The sequence below is a fragment of the Mytilus trossulus genome, chromosome 12 (genome assembly GCF_036588685.1).
Source record: "Mytilus trossulus isolate FHL-02 chromosome 12, PNRI_Mtr1.1.1.hap1, whole genome shotgun sequence".
Lineage (NCBI taxonomy): Eukaryota > Metazoa > Mollusca > Bivalvia > Mytilida > Mytilidae > Mytilus > Mytilus trossulus.
The window spans coordinates 43,164,091-43,187,856 of record NC_086384.1 but is presented as its reverse complement, the minus strand read 5'-3'; the positions used below and the strand labels follow the sequence as shown (position 1 = coordinate 43,187,856).

Sequence of the window (23,766 nt, the reverse complement as noted above, 5' to 3'; positions counted from 1 at the left end):
CATTACTGCCCGATCCTAATGTAGAAAAAGACGCTGAAACAGCGAAAACTGTCACCGTTGCAAATTCGTCAGTTAAAGACGTTTTGCAGTCTCCTAACCGAAAAAGAAAAAGTGGCGAATATTCAAATTGTTCATCCGAGCAGAGAGCTAAAATAGCAAGATATGCTTGCGAACATGGGAATACCAGAGCTGCAAAACATTTTTCTAAATTGTTGTATAAAACAATAAATGAAAGTACTGTTAGATCTATGAAAAAACAATATATCGATGAAATGAACAAAACCCCAGAGAAAAAAATTGTGGAATTGAGCAGAAGTCCGAAAGGTCGCCCAAAATTACTTGGAAAATACGACGAAGAAGTAGTGGATTACGTCAAAAAACTTCGTGCACTGGGTGCAATAGTAAACAAACAAATTTTGATAGCCTGTGCTAAGAGAATCTTGGAGCATAAGTGCAGAAGTATGCTACAGGAGAACGGTGGACATATTTCTCTTCATAGATCTTTGGCCGAGTCTTTTCTTAGGAGAATCGGTTTCGTTAAACGGAAAGGTCAAAAGCAGCACGCAAAGTGCCTGCTAATTTTGATGAACTTAGGGTAGAATATCTCGGCAGTGTTTCAAAAATTATAACTGAAAATAACATTCCCGAAGAATAAGTGATGAACTTTGACCAAACAAATATCAGTATAATTCCATGTGGGAATTGGACAATGGAGGAAGAAGGTAAGGTTTTTATTTTATTTTGTTATGCCTTATTTTATTTTATTTTTATAGTAACGATCAATTCAGGCCAAACAAAAAAAATATTTTGTTGAAAATTTTTGTTTCTCGCGATATCAATAATATTGATGATAATTCACTATATAAAACAATAAACGTCAAAAAAATAAACATAAAATCCATCTCCATTTAAATGAAATTAAAATTGACCCTCCTTTGTATTTACAGGGTTAAAGCAAGTTGAAATTACTGGTCTCGAGGATAAACGCCAGATTACGGCTCTTTTAACATGCACCATGGCAGGGAATTTACTCCCCCCTCAACTACTGTATCAAGGGAAAACTGATCAATGTCACCCTCCTGTGAAATTTCCTAAAGGTTGGGATATTCATCATTCCGAAAACCACTGGTCAAACGAACAAACTATGTTGAGATTTATTGACACTAATTCACGAACAACGTGACCGTTTAAATCTCCCACTTAAACAACCAGCTCTAGCAATATTTGATGTTTATGCTGCTCATCGTGTTGAATCGTTCATTAACAAGTTACAGAAAGCAGGCATACTAATTAAATATGTTCCAGGAGGGTGTAATGGAGAGCTTCAACCCCTTGATTTATCTGGTAATTATCAGATTAAGGAGGTAGTGAAATCGTGTTTCACTGCATGGTATGCACAACAAGTTGGTACGCAATTGAAAGCTGGTAAAACTGTCAAAAACGTTGAAATCAATTTGAATTTGTCAAACATAAAGCCAATACACGCTAATTGGATTATTCAAGCCATTCAAAAGGTGAAAGATCAAAAAGGTGTAATCCGTAACGGTTGGGTGAGAAGTGGAATGTTGACAGTCGATAAATAATTGATTATGTATACACCTGCGGCATGACTTACCTGAATAATTATGTCGTCTAATCTGTTTGTTTACATAATGATGTTTGTGTTTTTATTTCAATTTCCTTTCAGTAATAAAGTTTGTCAATTTCTCATCTTAAATTTTGTTACATGCCCCATTAGAATTTATGGACTTATTCGCGGCGATTTATTTTCGCGTTTTTTTAATGCTCGCGAAATTAGCGAAAATAAATCGCTCGCGAAAATAAGTTGGTTTACAGTATACCTTTCTATACACTATCCAATTCAGCACTTATTTACAACTTGATTAATCCTGTAATTAGTCTATTAATACTGTTTGGCTGACTAGCTGTAACTCATTTTATGTAAGTATGTTTATTGGTATATGTGTATAAAGCTGTGCTTTAATTTTTAAATTGTTATTTGGATGGAGAGTTGTCTCATTGGCACTCACACCACATCTTCCTATATCTATGATTAATTTCAAAACATATAGATAGTTTGCAGTGGCAGATCCCAAAAGAGGATGGTGGAAAACGCTTATTTAGGGGGGAGGGGGGGGTGATCAATGCTTTGAATGAGAGCATACAGTTGAACCCCTCCTTATTCTATGTTGGGTTGGAACCACTTTAAAAATGGAGGGATATGTCCCTGGTATGTACCCATAGGTAGTCTAGTGAATAGCTTACATGCATGAAATATCTGTCACTGGACATCAGGCAACCAATAATCAATCCACTCATGACGAAATATGTCAAATTGCTTTTATTTCCCTTTTCAAGGTTTCATGGTTCACTCTATTTTTGTGTACTAAGTAATTATACATGGAAGATAAAATAAATTATTACAAGGTTTATCAATTTTTTTTAGTTGCAATCTCTGTCCTGCCTTAACCTTTTTATTTTTCACTCTATTCGGTCCTGCCTTCTTACTTTTTTTAGTTAATCCTGAATTTATTTTGCATAAATTGATCTAAATTGTCATCATCTCTTTTTTGTCAAGTTGGTCATTCTGCCTTTTTTATTTTTAAGTCCAAACACTTGTCCTCCCTTTTCAACTTGACTCGTTGAATTTCATCCTAGCCTCCCCGTAGCCTGAAATCAAACGGTAGCTCCCTGAGCTGTGACGCCTATAAACAGGGGCGAATCCAGCCATTTTAAAAGGGGGGAGGGGTGTTCCAAGTACATGTCCCCATTCAAATGCATTGATCGTCCAAAAAAAGGGGGGTTCCAACAACCGGACCCCTCCCCCCCCCCTTTGGATCCGCGCCTCATACACCACTGTTATTTGATTTTATTTTGCTGGCCTTTGGATTGTGCCGCGATATCTTAAAACTTTCCTTTGTTATTTTTTACAAAGATGAAATTCAAAAATACATATAATAAATACTTATAGATTTCGGGATTGTTTACCACTACGAAAAAGATAAGCTGCTTAAAGTTAGAAAGGTGAAGCAGTATATAAAGACAAATTTTAAATGGACGTATAAACAGTTGTACAAAAGACATTTGTACTACGAATGTAAACTATCAACAACATAAGAGCAGTAACAGGGACGTTTCATTTATAGCCGATTTCATTGGGTGTGTAGCCAAATGTAATATATTTGGTTAACTTGCCTTTTAGCTGAACCATGAAGTCATTCACGACAAGGTTAGGTTAGTAGGTAAACTATCATAGATAACCAATGTCACCAATTTATCTGTTATATATATAAGTTTCAACTAACAAGCAAGCTAGCCAAATAAATTACCTTTGCCTACACACGCAATGGAGTTGGCTGTAAAATATTACAACAATTGCATTCTACCTTTCAAATGTCTTAAAAATTAACGTCAAAATCAGTACTATGTTTAATAAATAACCTGACAATACAAACTGTATAATAATATTTTTTCTCAGCACAGTCGAGAGTTATGAAAACTGTAATGGTGCAAGTGGCCGTTATCAATGAAATTAACTCAATTCTTTTCACAATTTCGTCTTACCAGATCAAGCGAGGAAATCAATCCCGTTGAGATGATCAACGATAATCTATAAATCATGTCTTTCTCCCTCAATATATATATATGTGAGTCAAAGTTGATGCAAATGCCGATACGAAACTTTCAAAATAGGAAGTATCCAGCTTCAAATACTCAAAATATACAGTAAGACCCAGAACTTTGCATAAGGGGGCGCGCTGACTGACATAAATGGGGAAGGGGGGGGGGGGGGGGGGGCTCCAGTCATACATCAGTGGAACTTCCCCATGTAACCAACCTTTTTTTTCCACGAAAGAGGGAAGGCCTGGGCCCCAGTCCCCCATCCGCTTATAACCAGCCCCTGATTTATATCCCCACACTTCATTTGTTATAAAGAGTCACTCGACCTTAAGGTGGATCATCAGTATATATTTTCTCAGAAAGAATTTTCCTCGGGGAATTTTCTTATACTTTGCCAAAATGAAGATTTTACTATGTTTTTTTTCTCTCAAAAATATAAGAAACAGTATGGGTCACCGTGCTAATTATCAAGCTACAAGTCTTTCAAAAGTATGCTTAAGTAATGATTCAGCAATCCTCATGATCAGTAGAATCCGTTACTCTTGTTAGATGAGGGTACGGAATCGGCCGAGTCAAGTTGAGACGAATGCATAAGTAAGTAATTTAACCGGCTCAGCATATTGCACTGTCGTGTGCGTATCTCATAGCATATTAAAGTGTTATTTTTATAAGTGTTTATCAGGTATAATAGGCTTTGACTATGATGACTATGGGCGTTTTTATTTTAGAAGAAATGTTATTTTAATCAGATTGACCAAATATCACAATGTTGACATTTAAAATCATCAAGCATCTTATTCATACAACAATATATTTGTTTATACCAGAGACATATAATACATATTATATGTCTGTTTATACATTGACTCATTTTATTTTTATGAAACAAATTAAAAGTTGGACCTATACATTTTGAACGAAAACTTCAACTGTACGTGACAAATCGAATTAGTTTCAAGTACTGGACCGTGTCAATATTTCTGAAAATAGTTCAATTAAAGCTCCACCGAGCGTTAAAAAGAAACAACCAGTCATTCTTGTAATGTTGTTTTCGCGGTCCAAAACGATTTTATGCTAAAACAGACGAGGATTGGAACATATACATAGGTATACTGTTCCCAGAACCAGAGACTATATACAGATGTGTTTAATATAAAAATTGTCTATTTCATTTGATTCAATTAAATTATGTGAAAGATTTTAACTAATTTAGTTATTAAAAACGATCCGAAAATCTACCAAATATGCCGAAAAATGTCACTTTTCAGATGGTTTTGGTCAAAAATGAAAGTGGCCGCATCCGTGTTCATACTCAACCTTTATATATGTTATGTATTATCATCAAATACAACTTACATTTCAATATTTAGGAAGAACACAAATGCGGCCACTTTCGTTTTACCCGGAAACCGTCTAAAATTTAACTAAAATGCTTGAATTATGAAGATTTCAGTAATTTAGCATGATTTATTGGTGCTAGTATGACCAGGTTGTTGGTCACTTCTGTCATGTTCATTAGTTTCGGGGGAAACTAGCGGTAGTTTAGATAAAGTCCAAGTCGCTGGAAAGTTTACATATTTATTTCACATCCATATATTTCAAATATCAAAACATATAACTGAATAACAACATAAAAACAAATATAAAATACAAATACAAAAGACTGATTGACATACGGAAAAGGAACCAATCAGATATCTTTTTATTAAATAATTAATTCGCGTTTTGCCGAAAGCGGGGATTACAGATTAAAAACATGCTTCGTCAAGAATGGCTTTCGGCAGTTATCACTTAGTGTCAATTTATCTTTATTCTTTGTTACAGAAACTTTTATCATAAAGACGGATATAAATCTTTGATAATTAATCTGAATGAAAGGATTATAGTTAAGTGTAAAATACAAGTAACTTTTGAATAGCGTAAAATACAATAAACTAATAAATTATTAAAACGCAATGAGGACTCGGAATAATTGATAAAAAGCAAATATTATAAAAATATACAAAATCCTAAATGTGAACTTTGAACGAACAATTGTCGGGTCTGATTGGTTCCTTTTCCGTATGTCAATCAGTCTTTTGTATTTGTATTTTATATTTGTTTTTATGTTGTTATTCAGTTATGTTTTGATATTTGAAATATATGGATGTGAAATAAATATGTAAACTTTCCAGCGACTTGGACTTTATCTAAACTACCGCTAGTTTTCCCCGAAACTAATGAACATGACAGAAGTGACCAACAACCTGGTCATACTAGACTGAGAGTAATACCCAATATATATCACGGCATTCTGAGACTTATGGTAGTCTCAGGTGCATTGTATTGAATTTGTAAAAAATAACCCACATTTATGTAGCAGAGACATTCTACTGTCCATTAAATAACTAAAAATTACATTTTAACAATTTTGTAAAACTGCTATATTTTGGGACCAAAAAGGGGTCTTACTGGACCTACGTAGATTATGATAAAATATTAAAATTGTAATTTATTTTTGTTGGTATACAAGTTCATCTGAGGATTTCAATTTAGTATTCAGTTTCTGTGACATGTATGTCAACAGGGGAGGATCCAGGATTTCCAGTTAGGGGGGCGCAAATTTTTTAGAATAGCCGAGCGGAGCGAGGCGAAATATTTTGAGGTTTTTTTAGGTCAAATTATTGAAATATTCTTCTAAAAGGGTGAAATGTAGATATCCCTAACTATAATGTGGTAAAATTAGTGACTTAGTCCACCCATGGCAACAATATACAGATAGACGGACGCAAATTGAGACCGGAGACAGATCACAATTGCTCACCTGACCAAAATGTTTTTCAAACGAAAATTTCTACTTTTACCAGCAATTTTTAATTGTCCTTTCATACTTTCTGTTTTTTACTTTTTGACTATCGGAGGTCGTGCCAGACTTTTTTGTGGTCGGCTCGCCACAAACAACTAACTTCAGAATGAGATGCATTTACGCAGTTATGTTTATTTTCTTGGGATCTCAAGCATACAGTAAGATGGTACATAATTCGGCTAAATATTTAGGTTGCAAGTGAGAAATAGATATAGACACAGAAATTCAAATTAATAAACTAACCTTTCGCTTGAAACAGTTTTTCTATCTTTCATTACAGATATTATAGAGGAATCTCACCTGCCGACTGTTTTCTTGACCGTGTCATGATGAAATCGTGAAAGTGAGTAAGGGATGTTTTGGAACTTCGATTATCAAACAAATTGATTATAAAAACCGCAAATACAATGCAACATTTGTTTTTACTTTAAATTGCTTAAAACCTATTATATTTGTCATCAAACGCAGCTCCGCGTTTGACACCTTCCTTTGAAATTATTTATAGAACTTTAATAAAGCGCAGACGGTCAGTTGATTAGTAATTACGTTGATTCTGTTAAACTGACGTTTTTATATACTCATGATACTTTGAATGTTAAAAAATATTGAATGGTCTCTTCTGATTCTTAGATATGTTGAAGTCAACCCATGCTTTGCAAATTATAGGGGGGGCGCACGCCCGCCACGCCCCCGCCTAAATCCGCCCCTGGTCAAATTTATAATTGAACTCTAATGTTCTATTATTCCATATATTGTCTTGTATTATTTTGTTTTTCATTGTATTACATTGTATTTCAATGTATTGCATTGTATAGTATAAAATTGTTGTTTCATTGTATTGCTTGACCCTCATGGGTGTAATTTTGCAATAAAGATCAATAAATAAATTTGGTGAATTTACTGTCTTCTGATTGGTTGAAAGTATTCGTTTTATTTTCAATGTTGTCAATTTTTATGGGACACGCCCACTCTGACATTGTGTATTCATACGTCAACACGTGTGTACGTTGTTATATTGTTAATATAAATACTATCAAAAGTTCTTTGAGCCTTATTTATGATAGAAATTTATTTATAATGAATGGCAATAATTTATTTTGAATTTATTGAACCATAAAATCAATTTTTAACTCTTTGCATTGAATAATCCGCGAAGCGGATTATGTAAAATGTAAAGAGTTAAAAATTGATTTTATGCTTAATTGATATATATTCCTATATATTTTTAAAAAATATATCTTTATTTAATGAATGGCTAATATTTATTTTGAATTTATTGAACCATAAAATCAATTTTTAACTCTTTACATTTTACATAATCCGCTTCGCGGATTATTCAATGCAAAGAGTCAAAAATTGATTTTATGGTTCAATAAATTCAAAATAAATATTAGCCATTCATTAAATAAAGATATATTTTTTAAAAATATATAGGAATATATATATAGTTGAACACGAAATATCAGTTTCTCTCCCCACTACATTTCGCATACCTCTCAACACGAGATAATTTGATCAGATGGAAGTGAATGACAAGAAAAGACCGAAAGGACTCAGTTTGAAGCGCAAATCCAACAACAAACCAGTGCTTGTACAAAACGAAAAGATAAACAAAACAACAAATAAACAACACATACTTGAAATAAGCAGTCACGAAAGATTCGTACCAAACTCTTCACAAGCTCTGAAAAAGAATACAGTTCAAAGGTACATGTACTCAAATTATTTGAATAAATAATAATATCATAAAAGGATTTTATAGTTAATCAAAGCAGAGACATATAATACAATACATTTGATTTTTGATCCATATTGAGTCATACAAAAATGGGTTTGAATCAACCTCCAAACTACCCATGATTCTGTAACGAGAGGAGTACCCAAATTGCATCTATGCTTAAATTCACATCGTCAAAAGTCTTATAACCGAGCTTTTGTTTAATTTCTTCAAATATTTTGAACAATTGGCAAAGCCGTAACTAGGCATCTTATTTTAGTGAGGCAAAATTTTTTTTTTTTTGGAGGGTATGAAATGAATGGTGCAAAATCCTGCATTCTAGGCATTTTTAGAGAGTTTGATAGTGTATTGAATTTGGACACTTTTTATATAAATTTAAGACTTTTACTAACACGAAATATTTAAAAAACTTTATTTAAATTTATATGTAAGATAATCATCAAAATATCACTGATTTGAGTCTGCTGCCAGAACATAGAACACACATCGATTTAGTAGAGTTTGCCAAATTTTTCTATTGCCGGTTCATCGTTTCAGAATCATAATTTGGTCTGCTGATATACTTATCGCGATGCACATGTAGCACGTAGCATGGCAAGACCGCACAATCTCTCACCACTCATGCATGCTCTTTTCCAAGTTTTCAGTCGTTTCAGGTCAGTCTGTGTTTCTCAAGTTAGCACATTATCATCAACACAATGATCAATGTCTTATTCCAATTCCTTCTCCATCAGCAATTCAGTAGCAGCATCGGTAGTAACAGTTTTGTTTGCAAAAGGAAATTAAACTTTCCTGTAAGCACCACCATACAGTTGCAATTACAAAATATTAAACTCACTTTTATGCTGACAAAGAGTAGAAAAACTAGGGATAGAATAAGATTCAGGTATATGATTCTATCTAAAGAGTAAGTATATCCGATATGGGTACAAGGGGAATTGGAATGGACTTTTTGACGTTTACATGTAGGTCCGTAATTATTTCTGTAATTAGTTGTTGGTATTTTAGTTCCAGAATCTGTAAATTTAGGGGTAAGGGGTTTGGGGTGTCCGATTCAGAAACCCTGAATATAAAGAAACGAAATTCCGTAGCCCCGAATAAGTAAAGACGAAATCCTGTGTTAAAGGTTCTACCATTCCTCAATAATATCAAATTGGAATATCGAATATTCTTTCAATTTTTAAGGTTAAAGAAACATGGATAAAAACTAATATATGCATGTTTCATATTATTCATATTTTATTTATCTGTAAAGAGAAAGATTAAAGTTTGTGAAGAGAATACGCAGACAGGACTGCCCCTTGCGATGCCCAGTACTTGATTTGTCAAAAGTTGGTGAAACGGAGAGATGAATAGGCAGACAGGACTGCCCCCTTCCAAAGACCAGTACTTGATTTGTCAGTCTACTTATCGTTTTCGGATCATACTAATGAAGTTATATGCAATACTCAGACTCTGTTCACAAAGATAGTTTACTAGAATTATTTCTTCTTTGTCTTCAGTGTCGCTTTTCCTTTTTCTGCAAGAGCCTGTTTTTAACTAGAGGTCCATGATGATTATCGTTACTAGGTTAATGTAATCGACAAACATTGACCGTTGAGATGCTGAGTTATATCCAGGAAGAATAGTTTAAAAGGAATGATGACAAGTTATAGAAATGAAGGTTGAGACAGAACAACAAACATGACAAATGACTATTATATTTATATATATATATGTATAAAAAAAATCAGTGTCGAAATTTTAGTGAGGCAATTGCCTCACTTGCCTCAAGGGTAGTTACGGCCTTGAATTTGGATATATTAGTCCATGCTTACTCTTCATATTTTACGAAATGGATACTTATTATAATATATTGCATTTGCTAATTTTAAAAAGATAGACGTTTTGATGACGTCGCATGGTGACGTTTTTGTACATTTTGCTTTTTCAGTAAACAGTCCATCTGTTGATAAATACTGTGAACGTTTTGTGTATATCTAAATATGTTTACCTATGTTGAAAGAGTTTTGACGTGCATAGTATCAAATCATAAAAATACAAATTGTTTAGTCTCTAGAATATGTTTTCCAATAGCTATCTTTTCTTAATAGACCGTGTGCAATTTGGGTACTCGGTGCAATTTGGGTACCCTTAAGTTTCACTTTTATAAATAAGTGGGATGTATTTTTTAACCAGTTATGCCTATTATATAATGGAGAACATTGGAGTCACAGGTGTACGCACGGCCTATGAAACTGTGCATTAGCTGATTTCGTCATCTCAACACCGTAACACAAATAAAATTGGTCTTGTTAATGTTTTAGCCTTGTGAAGGGTGACGAACATGATGAATATGATGAAGGGTTAAAAAAGAATTTAATAGATAAGTTCATGCGTTAGACTCATCCCATGATTTTCAATATTTGGCCAATTTCCATTAGAATAACAGGGGCGGATGCAGGAATTTTCGAAAGGGGGGGGTGCTAACCCAGGGCAAAGGGGGGGGTGCAAAACATATGTCCCGATACAAATGCATTGATCGGCAAAAATAAAGGGGGGGTGCGCACCCCCGGAACTCCCCCTCTGGATCCGCCACTGAATAATTTCATCATCAGATAAAATTTGTTTATTTTAGTCAAATTTATATCAGATTGAAATGACTTTTTGCTCTGCATCCTTGGCAGTGTGCTCTGTTCAAATTCAGCTATAGTCGTAGTAGAAAATCTTTCTTTTATTCAAAATAAGCTATATTTGGAAGGCATGCACACAATCACCAGACATTGGAGGAACTCTCAGAACAGGGATTCCTTAGTTTTGGACACGCATTACGTAAAATCTTGAGAGTGAAACCATACAAACAGAAGATTTTATGAAATAAAAGTTTTATCAGTTGAATGAAGTGAAATCATAAGTCTTAGGTGCGCTGATACACTGGACTGCACTGTACGTTTCTTTTGCTAACACAATAGAGAATAATAGCCAAAAAATATTTAAGTATAGAGAAAAATGGAATAAAAGATAAAGAATAGAGAATTTTTTTTGGTGAAGTTCTAAAATTTAAAGGATAAGAGAAAAATGGGCAAAACACACTAAGAATTTGAGAAAATGGCCTTTAAAAATTAAAGAATACTGAAATATTGGTAACTCCCATCAAAAAAAGAATCTCTTGAATAAGGAGTCCAAAGAAGAATTTCTTTATTTACGATTTTTTTTTAATCTGCTTCTGATTCAAATTTCATTATTTCATTGGATGAGGGCAACAACATGCGGTTTACAAAATGACAACAAAAAAACATGCACTTTCAATGAAATCAATGAGGATGGTTGACGGTCGCATACAATTTATATAATGTTGTAGAGACGTACAATCCATTTCAAACAGGTAAAAAAACTGTTACTTTCACAAAACTCTACATGCCAATTATATATATATAGTCGACCATATTTTTTTGTAGTGTCGAACCAGTGCAAGAAAAGGAAGAATTTTGGGAGATTAGAAAAATCAGAGATATTCTTCTCCAGAACAAGAGAAACTACACAGAATTGAGTGATTTGCCAGTATTCAATGTATGTAATTAATCCTACTACGTTCATTATCACTGAGCTGGTATTTTGTTTAGGGGCCAGCTGAATTTCTCACTACTTTGAAGACCTGTTGGTGACCTTCTGCTGTTGTTTTTTATATGGTCGGGTTGTTGTCTCTTTGACACATTCCCCATGTTCATTCTCAATTTTACATGTGTGAACATTATTATACAATAATTGACTTTTGATGAGGTTGATACATAATGATTGACTTTCATTGATATCAGTGGATTATTGGATTTATCCAATCAAGATATTTAAGTTATCAATTTTAAAGTTTAAAATTTATAATTTTGCTATTGATTTTGGATTAACTTGATAATCCATGAGTAACTATGTAAGAATTCGTTTCTCTAATTTTTAAACGACTGCAAAATTTGAAAAAATTTTCGTCGTATATTGCTATCACGTTTGCGTCGTCTGCGTCGTCGTCGTCCGAATAATTTTAGTTTTCGCACTCCTACTTTAGTAAAAGTGAATAGAAATATATGAAATTTTAACACAAGGTTTATGACCACAAAAAGAAGGTTGGGATTGATTTTGGGAGTTTTGATCCCAATATTTTAGGAATTAGGGGCAAAAAAGGGCCCAAATAAGCATTTTCTTGGTTTTCGCACAATAACTTTAGTTTAAGTGAATAGAAATCAATGAAATTTAAACACAAGGCTTATGACCACTATAGGAAGGGCGGTATTGATTTTGGGAGTTGAGGTCTATAACAGTTTAGGAATAAGGGGCCAAAAAGGGGTCCAAATAAGCATTTTTCTTGGTCTTGGCACCATAACTTTAGTATAAGTTAATAGAAATCTAAGAAATTTAAACACAAGGTTTATGACCATAAAAGGAAGGTTGGTATTGATTTGGGGAGTTTTGGTCCCAATTGTTTAGGAATAAGGGGCCCAAAGGGTCCAAAATTAAACTTTGTTTGATTTCATCAAAAATTGAATAATTGGGGTTCTTTGATATGCCGAATCTAACTGTGTATGTAGATTCTTAAATTTTGGTCCTGTTTTCAAATTGGTCTACATTAAGGTCCAAAAGGTTCAATATTAAACTTTGTTTGATTTCATCAAAAATTGAATAATTGGGGTTCTTTGATATGCCGAATGTAACTGTGTATGAAGATTCTTAATTTTTGGTCCCGTTTTCAAATTGGTCTACATTAAGGTCCAAAGGGTCCAAAATTAAACTTAGTTTGATTTTGGCAAAAATTGAATCCTTGGAGTTCTTTGATATGCTGAATCTATAAATGAACTTAGAAATTTGATTATTGGCCCAGTTTTCAAGTTGGTCCAAATCAGGGTCCAAAATCAAACTTAGTTTGATTTCATTAAAAATTGAATTCTTGGGGTTCTTTGATATGCTGAATGATCAGAATCCGAGCATGTACTTAGATTTTTGATTATGGGCCCAGTTTTCAAGTTGGTCCAAATCAGGATCTAAAATTATTATATTAAGTATTGTGCAATAGCAACTCTTTTCAATTGCACAGTATTGCGCAATGGCAAGAAATATCTAATTGCACAATATTGTGAAATAGCAATTATTTTTTTAATTAGAGTTATCTTTCTTTGTCCAGAATAGTAAGCAAGAAATATCTAATTGCACTAAATTGTGCAATAGCAAGAATTTTTTTTAATTGGAGTTATCTTTCTTTGTCCAGAATCAACCTAAATCTTTGTTATATACAATATACAATGCATATTCATTTTTTACTACCAACTGATAAATTAAAACAATCTTTACCATTCAGTGATAACAAGCAGTTTTTTTACATCTTAATATTTTATGATGTATTTAAATGAGTAGTTATTGTTGCAAACTCCATTAGAAATTTTAATTGATATTAGTTATGGAATAAGGGAAAGGGGGATGTGATTAAAAAAATTGAGTTCAATTTTTCTCATTTGAAATTTCATAAATAAAAAGAAAATTGCTTCAAACATTTTTTTAAGAGGATTAATATTCAACAGCATAGTGAATTGCTCTTAGAGAATTTTTTTTTTTTTAAATCATTAGAACACATTCATTCTGTGTCAGAAACCTATGCTGTGTCAACTATTTAATCACAATACAAATTTAGAGCTGGATCCTGCTTGAATGTTGTGTCCAAACTTGCCCCAACCGTTCAGGGTTCAACCTCTGCGGTGGTATAAAGCTGCGCCCTGCGGAGCATCTGGTTACTATTTGCGTAACTATGGTCCGCAAATAGTTAAAAAAATAACATAAGGACCTTAGAGCTACGGTTCTGCAGCTAGGTGGCAGCAATGTATAAGTTTGTCATTAGGTCAGTTCATTGGTAATCACTCGTTGTAGGTCAATGCCATTTGGTATCCAGTTGTATAAGCATTGGCTTATCTCATTTCCAGAGATTTGTTGGCTCTGTCCCTGTAGTTGTGGTTTATTTAAGAATTGAAGGCTTCTTTTTGTAACTTCATTGGGGGTGTAAAAGCATTGACAGAAGTACATTTTCAGTAGGTGCACTCTTGTTTGAATTTATTCCTTTATTCTTTGATTAATATAATAGATAGAGATAAACTTCCAACATGAAAAAAAAAATGATCAGAAAAAAAGATTCATACAAATGTAGATATAGGAAAATGTGGTAAGAGTGTCAATGAGACAAACCCTCCATCCAAGTCACAATTTTCAAAAGTAAACCATTAAAGGTAAAGGTAGACTACCTCATGAAACCTTGGCTCACACTGAGCAGCAAACTATAAGGGGCCCAAAAATTACTAGTGTAAACTGTTAAACCATTCAAACAGGAAAACCAACGGTCTAATCTACAGATAAAAACGAGAAACAAGAAACATTTATGAACCACATCAACAAACGACAACTACATTTATATACAGTAAAATAAGTCAACATCTTGTAGAAGCTTTTACTATTTAAAGTAGTTTGTTTATCATTCATTTCTTCTCATTTTTTAAAAATTCAAAATTATTTCAGATTCTAATAATTCCTTGTTTATATTTATGCCCACACAATAGAGGGGGGCATTAAGTTTTGCCCTTGACAGTCTGTACATCCATACGTACATCCAAAAGTTGGTCTCCTTGCTCTAACTTTAGTTAGCCTCAACCAAATGTCATGAAACTAATACACAATGCTTTTTACCACTGAAAATTGATCATATTTGAATTTTGGTGACGTCACTTTAACAATTCTAGAGTTGTGCCCCTTTACAAATGAAAAAAATGCTGAATTTTTCGTTTCTGTTCTTTAACTTAAGTTTGCCTCCACCAAATTTTTTAAAACTTATACTCAATACTTATTACCACAAAACTCAGATCGAGTACAAATATGGGTCACTTTAACAGTTCTTCAGTTATGTCTTTTTATAACTTTATATTATATGCAAGCAAGGCATCATCTGTGTCCCATGTTCAGATTTATCAACATGACTGAAATCTTCTGTCAACTCCAGGGCAGCCTTTGTGACTTAAATTGTCCTTAAATTTCTTTCCCAATTTTATGCAAAATGCAGTGTGAGTTATAAATTCTCCTTTAAGCCTCTAGTTTTGCTGTTAAAATTTAAAACTACCAAAATGACATATTTTTATTAGATAGTTAGATGTACAATTACAGCTTTTAGAGGCTCTTTAGTTCTGATAACTTCCGTTTGTATTAATCCAGGAACCAGTTCAGAAGGATTTTGTATTATTCCAGGAACCAGTTCAGAAGGATCAAGAGTTTGAAATTTGTTCAATAAGTTTAGAGACCCTTTCTTCACTTCCAGACATTTAATTGCTGATAGATTTTGAAGGTACAATATTTATCACTTCTACAATGAACAGTCATGTAGATTTTAATACATATGCAAAATAATGTCTATAGACCACAATTGAATTAGGCGAAGTTAAATCTGTATATAAGTAAATTTGATTATTTGAAAATGTCCAATCAGATTTTAATATAATGTATAAAGTCAAACCCTGCCTTTTTATATTGTTTTGATATGTCAATCTTAGTTACAATGCTTGAGTAAACATTATTACAAACAAAGCAAGCAAGCAAACCAAACCTTTAGGTATCAGACCACCAATTACTCCCTCCAATTTAGGACATATGTAAAAGTAGCCCTACTCTGACACAAAAAAGTGCTTTTGGTGTTCTGTTTACTAAAACTAACCAACTAATTTGCAGAAATGAAACTTTTGGTGAAAGAGAAATATATCTAGATCATTTTGAGCCAAAATTTACTTGTCTATGAGTTTGCATTAAAAATTGAGGATTAATGCGCTCCATAGTATACTAATTTTAGATTTCCAGAAAACCAGGTTTTTTTTTTGGAGTACCTCTGTTTGAAGGTCAGTTAACTAGGCTTTAAAGGTATGGTGAAAATTGGCATGTAGAAAGCTGATACATGTACAATTAAGGATATACCTGGTTTCTATGAAGTTAAACTTTTCCCACCCTGACAAGATTCTTTCATATAAAAAATGTTATAAATGGTTATAAATGCACAGTAAATTGTTTCTGTGGTGTTAAACATTTAAATATAGGTTGATTACTACCCCCAAAAAATTGTCGTCCTGAAGATTTGATGAAGTTATTTGATTTTTACCCCTTGTATCATTGTGGCATACCATGTATATGGCAGTTAATAAAGCCTGATATAAACACTGCATAAACTCACAAAAATCTCATTTATTTTCCCAAATGAAAGTTTTATACTTTAAATTGTATTTACTGATAGTAAATAAAACAGTTAAATGACACCAGTTGTAAAAAAGGGGGGTCAATATTCCTTCACTCTTCAATACCTTGGATTTTTGGAAAGATTAGAACTTGTTCTAAATCGTTACTTAGGCACCACCCTCCCTAACAACAGGACAGGTTAGCTACTGTTACTAAATGTATTCACACTAAAATATAGTTCCCTATAGTTCTCGTGTATGTGCACATAATACACAAATAAACTGAAAAAAACTGGGTATATTATTGGAGCAGTTCATTCAAGAATGTATGTCATTAATGTGTGTTGATGTGCAGGCTTTTTTAAAAACATTTTGATTAGGTAAGTTGGTATTGATTCATCTAGTATGATTGACAGCTGTCATTATCACTAAACAATCAGAGACAAGGTGGACTTTTAATTACAATGCCCCACCTCCTAAACTGCCAATCAAACTGACCACATTACCTATCTACATCAGTCTTACATAATTGTACAGACCACTCCAATATTCATCTAATTCTTAATACACAAGTATTTGACCTCATAATTGATTACACAAATGTGTGTATTATTTGTTTGATATTTATAAGGATGATAGATTTAATTATTGCCAATTACTTTTGATCTACATTACATAAAGTAATTCTATAAATTATATCTGAAAGATAAATGATTAATGGATTAGCAAGATCTTAAAAAAATGAAATATGACTATAAATATGAATATATAAAAGGTATTCAAGTATGGCCTATAATTAACTTGATAAATTTCCAATAATCATCTGTAATTAATCAACAATTTAGATTAGTTCACTTTTTTTTATCAGGAATTGGCTTGAAACAGTTTTAAAATTTATAAACTTTTAATTATAAAAACCCATTGTTTATTAGTTTATTTCCCATCAATCATTATGTCTGTTTTAGTCATTTGAATTTTTATTAGAAGTAAATATATATTTTTGCAATCAAGAAAGAATCCACATTTAAATAACATTAGTTTTTGTCGAGCCTTGGACTTTAGTCGAAAAAGCGACACTAAGCGATCCTACATTCCGTCGTCGGTGTCGGCGGCGGCAGTGTCCACAAATATTCACTCTGTGGTTAAAGTTTTTGAAATTTTAATAACTTTCTTAAACTATATTGTATTTCTACCAAACTTATACAGAAGCTTGTTTATGATCATTAGATAGTATCCAGAAGTAAATTTTGTAAAAATAAATTTCCATTTTTTCCGTATTTTACTTATAAATGGACTTAGTTTTTCTGGGGGGAACCATTACATTCACTCTGTGGTCAAAGTTTTGAAAATTTTAATAACTTTCTTAAACTATCCTGGGTTTGTACCAAACTTGGACAGAAGCTTGTTTATGATCATAAGATAGCATCCAGAAGTAAATTTTGTAAAAAAAATAAATCCATTTTTTCCGTATTTTACTTTTAAATGGACTTAGTTTTTCTGCGGGGTAACATTACATTCACTCTGTGGTTAAAGTTTTTAAAATTTTAATAACTTTCTTAAACTATCCTGGGTTTGTACCAATCTTTGACAGAAGCTTATTTATGATCATTAGATAGTATCCAGAAGTAAATTTTGTAAAAACATAACTTCATTTTTTCTGTATTTTACTTTTAAATGGACTTCAATTTTCTTCCAGTTAAAATTACATACAGTCTGCAGTTAAAGTTTTCAAAACATTTATTATATTCATTAAACTATCATAGATTTGTACCAAACTTGGACAGAAGCTTCTTCTCATAAGATAATATCAAGAGGAATAATTTTAATGATTTTTTTCCTCATTTTGTTGAGCCTGTGATTTACAGCAAAAGTAGGCGAGACACTGGGTTCTGCGGAACCCTTACAAATTTTTTAATTAGTTTACGTTGAAAAATAAAATTGAAAATGCCCTGTGTTGAAAAATACATTAAAATTTGATCAAAAGGCACTCTAAAACTTTTAATTTTCAATGCCATATAACCTCTGTTTCAAATTAAAAAATGCCCCAAAACAACATTTTTAGATTATTTTTGTTGGCACTTTAGAGCTTTTAGCTGTTGGTCTAAATTTATGTCTTACAAGGATATTTGGTTACATTTACTTGAGGAATTTTTGCATTTTTTTGTTTTTTTGAAACATGTTCAGAACTGGCAACATAATTTCAATTAGATATAAACTGCAGTTTAAATAAAATTGTGCAAATTTAGAGACCCATATTATTTAATTTGAGCACCTTTATCCTCATACTGGAAAAGCAAGTTTCCTTCTAAAGACCTGCTGTAAATGCAATTTTCAGCAATAGTGTTTTATAAATGTTCATTTTCCCCCACCCTACCTTAATATAAAATAATTCAAACTACTGTTCTAATCTTTCCATGAGTGATATCCATCACTTTGATTAATTAAACTCATTGTAAAAATTGTGGAAAGTCTTTAAAGCAGTAGAACAAACAAGGATAAATCAACAAAAGCTGATCTTGATATTGAAAGTTTATGTTTCTCTAGTCCAAAATGAGATTTTCAAGTATTTTCTATCAAAGGCTTACATTACAGTCAGTTTAAATTGAGCTGTGAAATTTGTAATATGAGTCGCATTATGCTCAGAAAGGATGTTTTTAAATTCAAATTGACTAAGGATTAAGAGTAAACAAAACAAAAGATTTCTGATCAACTTTTTTTGCTCTTTGGGTATCAGACCACCAATTACTCCCTCCAATTTAGAATGTATGTAAAAGTAGCCCTACTCTGACACAAAATAGTGCTTTTGGTGTCCTTGTTTACTTTAACTAACCAACTTATTTGCAGAAATGAAACTTTTGGTGAAAGAGAAATATATCTAGATCATTTTGAGCCAAAATTTACTTGTCTATGAGTTTGCATTAAAAATTGAGGATTAATGCGCTCCATAGTATACTAATTTTAGATTTCCAGAAAACCAGGTTTTTCTTTTTGGAGTACCTCTGTTTGAAGGTCATTTAATTTTTTATAAGGCTTTAAAGGTATGGTGAAAATTGGCATGTAGAAAGCTGATACATGTACAATTAAGGATATACCTGGTTTCTATGAAGTTACACTTAAGGTAAAATATTTAGAAAGCTGTGAAAATTGCAAAATTTGGTTGAACAGATAGGGATTTTTAATTGGTGGTGTGACACCTTAACTTTCTAGCATTAGGGTAACTGCTGTAAGTCCATTTGAGTTTCACCATTCACCAATTCTTTTTAGATTTGTCAATGTTATAAATATCAAATTCATATATGTTTAGTTATTCTTTGACCTATTTTATAGTAGACTAGATTTTGGAGTTATGCCCCATGATATAGAAAGAATTTTTTTTTTTTTTTATGTTTTTAGACAAAATTAGAATACTGCTGGATTTAGAAACATGTATCATTTATACTTTTTGGTCATAAAATTGGTAAAGTTTAGCTAGTCTAATTTGTTTTTTAAACGATTTTACCATGATTAATTTTTATATATATAAGGACATTACCTGAAAAACTTCATGTTGATATATATGTTATGAAACACCCGTCTGGCATATACTAAATTTTAGTCCTGGTATTTATGATGAGTTTATTTACTTGATTAACTTTTTTTTGTAGATCTGACTGAACTTCCAAGAAATTTTTTTCTCAGTCTACAGCTGTAAAAAATGGAAGGCATACTTAAAGATGTAAAATTAAAAAAACACAAGGTGGATTATACTCTACTAGAGAGTATTTTCAGCGAGTACAAAAATAACGGAAAACTTGTGTCTGAGACAGTTGTTTCTGAAGAATCATCATACAAGGATGGCATAAATCCAATGATGAAGACACTCAAACATTTACATAATGGAGGTACCAGTAATAAAAAAATTCTGAAGGATTTGGAACAAATTTCAGACTTTGAAAAGAAGTTTTTAATTCACCAGTTTTATACTGAAAGCACTGATATTGGGACTGTATATTTTAAATCTTTAAGAGCACGTTTAAATAGTCATCTTGGTCATAATGCATATATTAAAAGTTTAGTACAAGAAAATGAAGATGAGAATATGTATTTTGAAAACATATGGAAAGCCGATATTACTTTGTTTAGATACCCATTACATTTGATGGTTGAATGCAATAACAGGCAAAAGGCAGATTTTCTGTTGAAAGAGAAAAATGTGGATATTAATTCCAGAGATGACAATGGTCGAACAGCATTGCATTGGTTTGTTCTTTATTCTGATTACTGTAGGCCAGATTATTCGGTTATAGATTTTTTGGAAGATGGTGACAGTTTTTTTGAAAAAATGAAAAGACGAAGTGGTGAATTGAGAAATGTTTCAGATAAAAGACATTTAGATATGTTGGTATGGTGCGAGGAAAATGGCGCTAGCATTGTCACCAGAGATAAAAATGGTATCAGTCCTATTTATTATGCTGCTTTAACTGAACAGACATGGCTTGTTGAACGCTGGTTGGATGATCGATTTAACCTTGATCCACTGACCAAAATACTAACATGTGAGCTGTTGGTAGCCCAAACATTTAATGAAGAAATGTTTGTAAGAGCTCTTGAAATGAGATCTGTTCATGCTTTAGAGCTTCCTTTATTTAAGTCTGTCATTCCCTGGATTATAGAAGAACCCAAAAGTATTACAGATTTTAAAAGTCTTGTATCAGCCGACTCCAGAACAAATCCTTTATTAAACATTTTTTCCTGTAGAATAATGGAAAGAGTTATGGGACCTACTTCTCATCATTTTTTTATGGCTGCTTTAAAATTGGAAGAAAAATTATGTTGGATTGAAGAAGAAAAGGATCAAGCTTTTATAAACATGACAATGCAGTTTTATTTCTTTCGAAGACAGATTATGATCAACCATTTTGAAATAGGGCTTGATGGGATTTCTCTTGACCATTATAGTAGATATTATTCAGAAATAATTTTAGAAAGAAATATTGATAAAATATCAAGCATAGATATTTTGAAATTTGTGAATCTCCTTTTGATAGAATTGCGTTTTTTGTTGGAACACGAAAACAAGGCTAAAAAAAACAGGTTAAAAAGGGATAGTAACATTTGTAATGTTCATTATGAAGATGAAGCCAATGATGTTGGAAAGAAAGCTATTTTATTTATTTCATACATTGTATCTAGAAGTTTAACAGATAACGAGAAGATTCAAGTACAAAATTTACTGATGGAAATCTCTTTTATCAGCAGAACTCTACCGTATGTTACCGAATGGTTACAGCGAACCGTCAAACAAACTTATAGTCATCTTCTGCAGTTGAACTATTATATTAGTGATAGAAAACATGTTGAAGTCCATGGATTCAGATATGCAGCTTGGATTTTTATTCTGGAAAAACTAATCGAATATGGTGTCACTCCTGAGGATTGTAATGAGTTTTTCAATAAATACCCTGAAAAATTTATTGATGCTCCATTAAACATTCTTTGTAAATATTACAGAGATGTTCAAACAAGTGTTTTGGATGATGAGCATGGTGTGGTCAAGAAATACTTAAGCAGTGAACTGTTTCGAATGGTTAAATTGTTAGTGAAGGCCGGTGCACATGTGGACATGGCCAATTTTGAAGATGAAACACCACTACAACTTGCAAAAGGCACTTCACTGGAACCTTTCTTGTTGTCGCATAGAAATCTGCAATGCCTTGCAGCAAGAGCTGTTATGAAACATAAAATTCCGTTTGAAAATATTCTTTCCAAAGATATGACTGAATTTGTTAGATTGCATTATTGATAATTAAAATTTCTAAGGCTCACCCTATTTTATTTGGTGTTTTTTTTGAACTTTACTGTTAATCTCTTTAAAGCTGTTTTATAAGTCCCAGACCAACGCAGTTGAAGAAGACTTGGTATGCACTCCCTCTGTCTGTCTGTCTGTCCATCCGTCAGTCTGGCAAATCAGTTTTCCACACCTGTTTTTCATGCTTGAAGATATTGATTTGATTTTTGGTATATTGTTTTTATCATGACAACTTACAGATCGAGTTTGTATTTTGTTCTGGTCTGGTGATTTTGTGCAGAGTTATAGTCCTTGGACTTAGAAAATTTGATTAAAAAATCAGTTTTCAACACTTTTTTCGTCATGCTTGAAGATATTGACATGATATTTGTGACATGTATATAGTTAACATTAAAACAAGAACTAGATCAAGTTAGAATTTTGTTCCAATACAATGAATTTTTAACCGTTAGGGGACTAGAATGTATTACCATGCAATACTCACAGAATGCTTGTTGTCATTACTATGTCCCTCTTTATAGAATTTAGCAAATCTATTATTGCATTTGGTATTAAAATTCATGAAAATAAATGTTGTCTTTAGTGTTCAATTGTGAACCCTCCGTGAAGATATTTAAAACATACTGGTACTGAAAAAACAGGTTTTTTTTAACAAACTGACTGGAATTTTAGACAAAACATGAAAATAAACCATGTGAGTGATACAGGGTCTATGGAGCCTGCCCTGTAGGTTTTATTATAAAACTAGAACACACCCGCGAAATCGCGGTCATATACAGCTTGTGGACTGTTGTAGGATGATTTTTGTAAAAGATATTATGTATGAAGAATTTCATAAAAGGTATCAAAACCCCTCTCCCTTTTTCCAAAGTCCGACATTTGTTTCCTTTCTGTTAAATTCAATTATTTTCGTGTGTCTGGCCTTAGACCACAATTATTCTTCTCCTTTGCTCATGTTGCTACAATGCTTCTTTTAGTAAAAGTCAAATCAAATTAACAATTTGCACCGTTTCAAACATGAAATAAATGTAACTGCTTGAATATATAGACCATTATTAGTCTAATAAAATATGCTTCTAGTGCAGTGGTTTTTATACGACCGCAAATTTTGAAAAAAATTTCGTCGTATATTGCTATCACGTTGGCGTCGTCGTCGTCGTCGTCGTCGTCGTTGTCGTCGTCGTCGTCGTCGTTGTCGTCGTCGTCGTCGTCGTTGTCGTCGTCGTCGTCCGAATACTTTTAGTTTTCGCACTCTAACTTTAGTAAAAGTGAATATAAATCTATAAAATTTTATAACAAGGTTTATGACCACAAAAGGAAGGTTGGTATTGATTTTGGGAGTTTTGGTCCCAACATTTTAGGAATTAGGGGCCGAAAAGGGTCCAAATAAGCATTTTCTTGGTTTTCGCACTATAACTTTAGTTTAAGTTAATAGAAATCTATGAAATTTTGACACAAGGTTTATGACCACAAAAGAAAGGTTGGGATTGATTTTGGGAGTTTTGGTTTCAACAGTGTAGGAATTAGGGGCCAAAAAAGGGCCCAAATAAGCATTATTCTT

General features: G+C 32.5%; 1 protein-coding gene across 3 annotated transcripts; it reads left to right on the top strand.

Annotated features, from left to right (window-relative positions):
* The first annotated feature begins 1,861 nt into the window (after nucleotides 1–1,861).
* LOC134692143 (uncharacterized) lies at nucleotides 1,862–23,009 on the top strand. Of its 3 annotated transcripts, none has more exons than XM_063552581.1 (4): nucleotides 1,862–1,941; nucleotides 11,642–11,753; nucleotides 15,414–15,543; nucleotides 20,062–23,009. In XM_063552581.1, the coding sequence occupies exon 4, from the start codon at nucleotides 20,112–20,114 to the stop codon at nucleotides 22,197–22,199; it is 2,088 nt and encodes a 695-aa protein (XP_063408651.1). In that variant the 5' UTR covers nucleotides 1,862–1,941; nucleotides 11,642–11,753; nucleotides 15,414–15,543; nucleotides 20,062–20,111; the 3' UTR covers nucleotides 22,200–23,009. The 3 variants fall into 3 exon arrangements, with proteins under 3 accessions (XP_063408651.1, XP_063408652.1, XP_063408650.1); XM_063552582.1 differs by lacking the exon at nucleotides 1,862–1,941 and adding an exon at nucleotides 7,924–8,173 and having other exon boundaries at nucleotides 15,447–15,543; XM_063552580.1 differs by lacking the exon at nucleotides 1,862–1,941 and adding an exon at nucleotides 7,924–8,173.
* The last annotated feature ends 757 nt before the right edge of the window (nucleotides 23,010–23,766 follow it).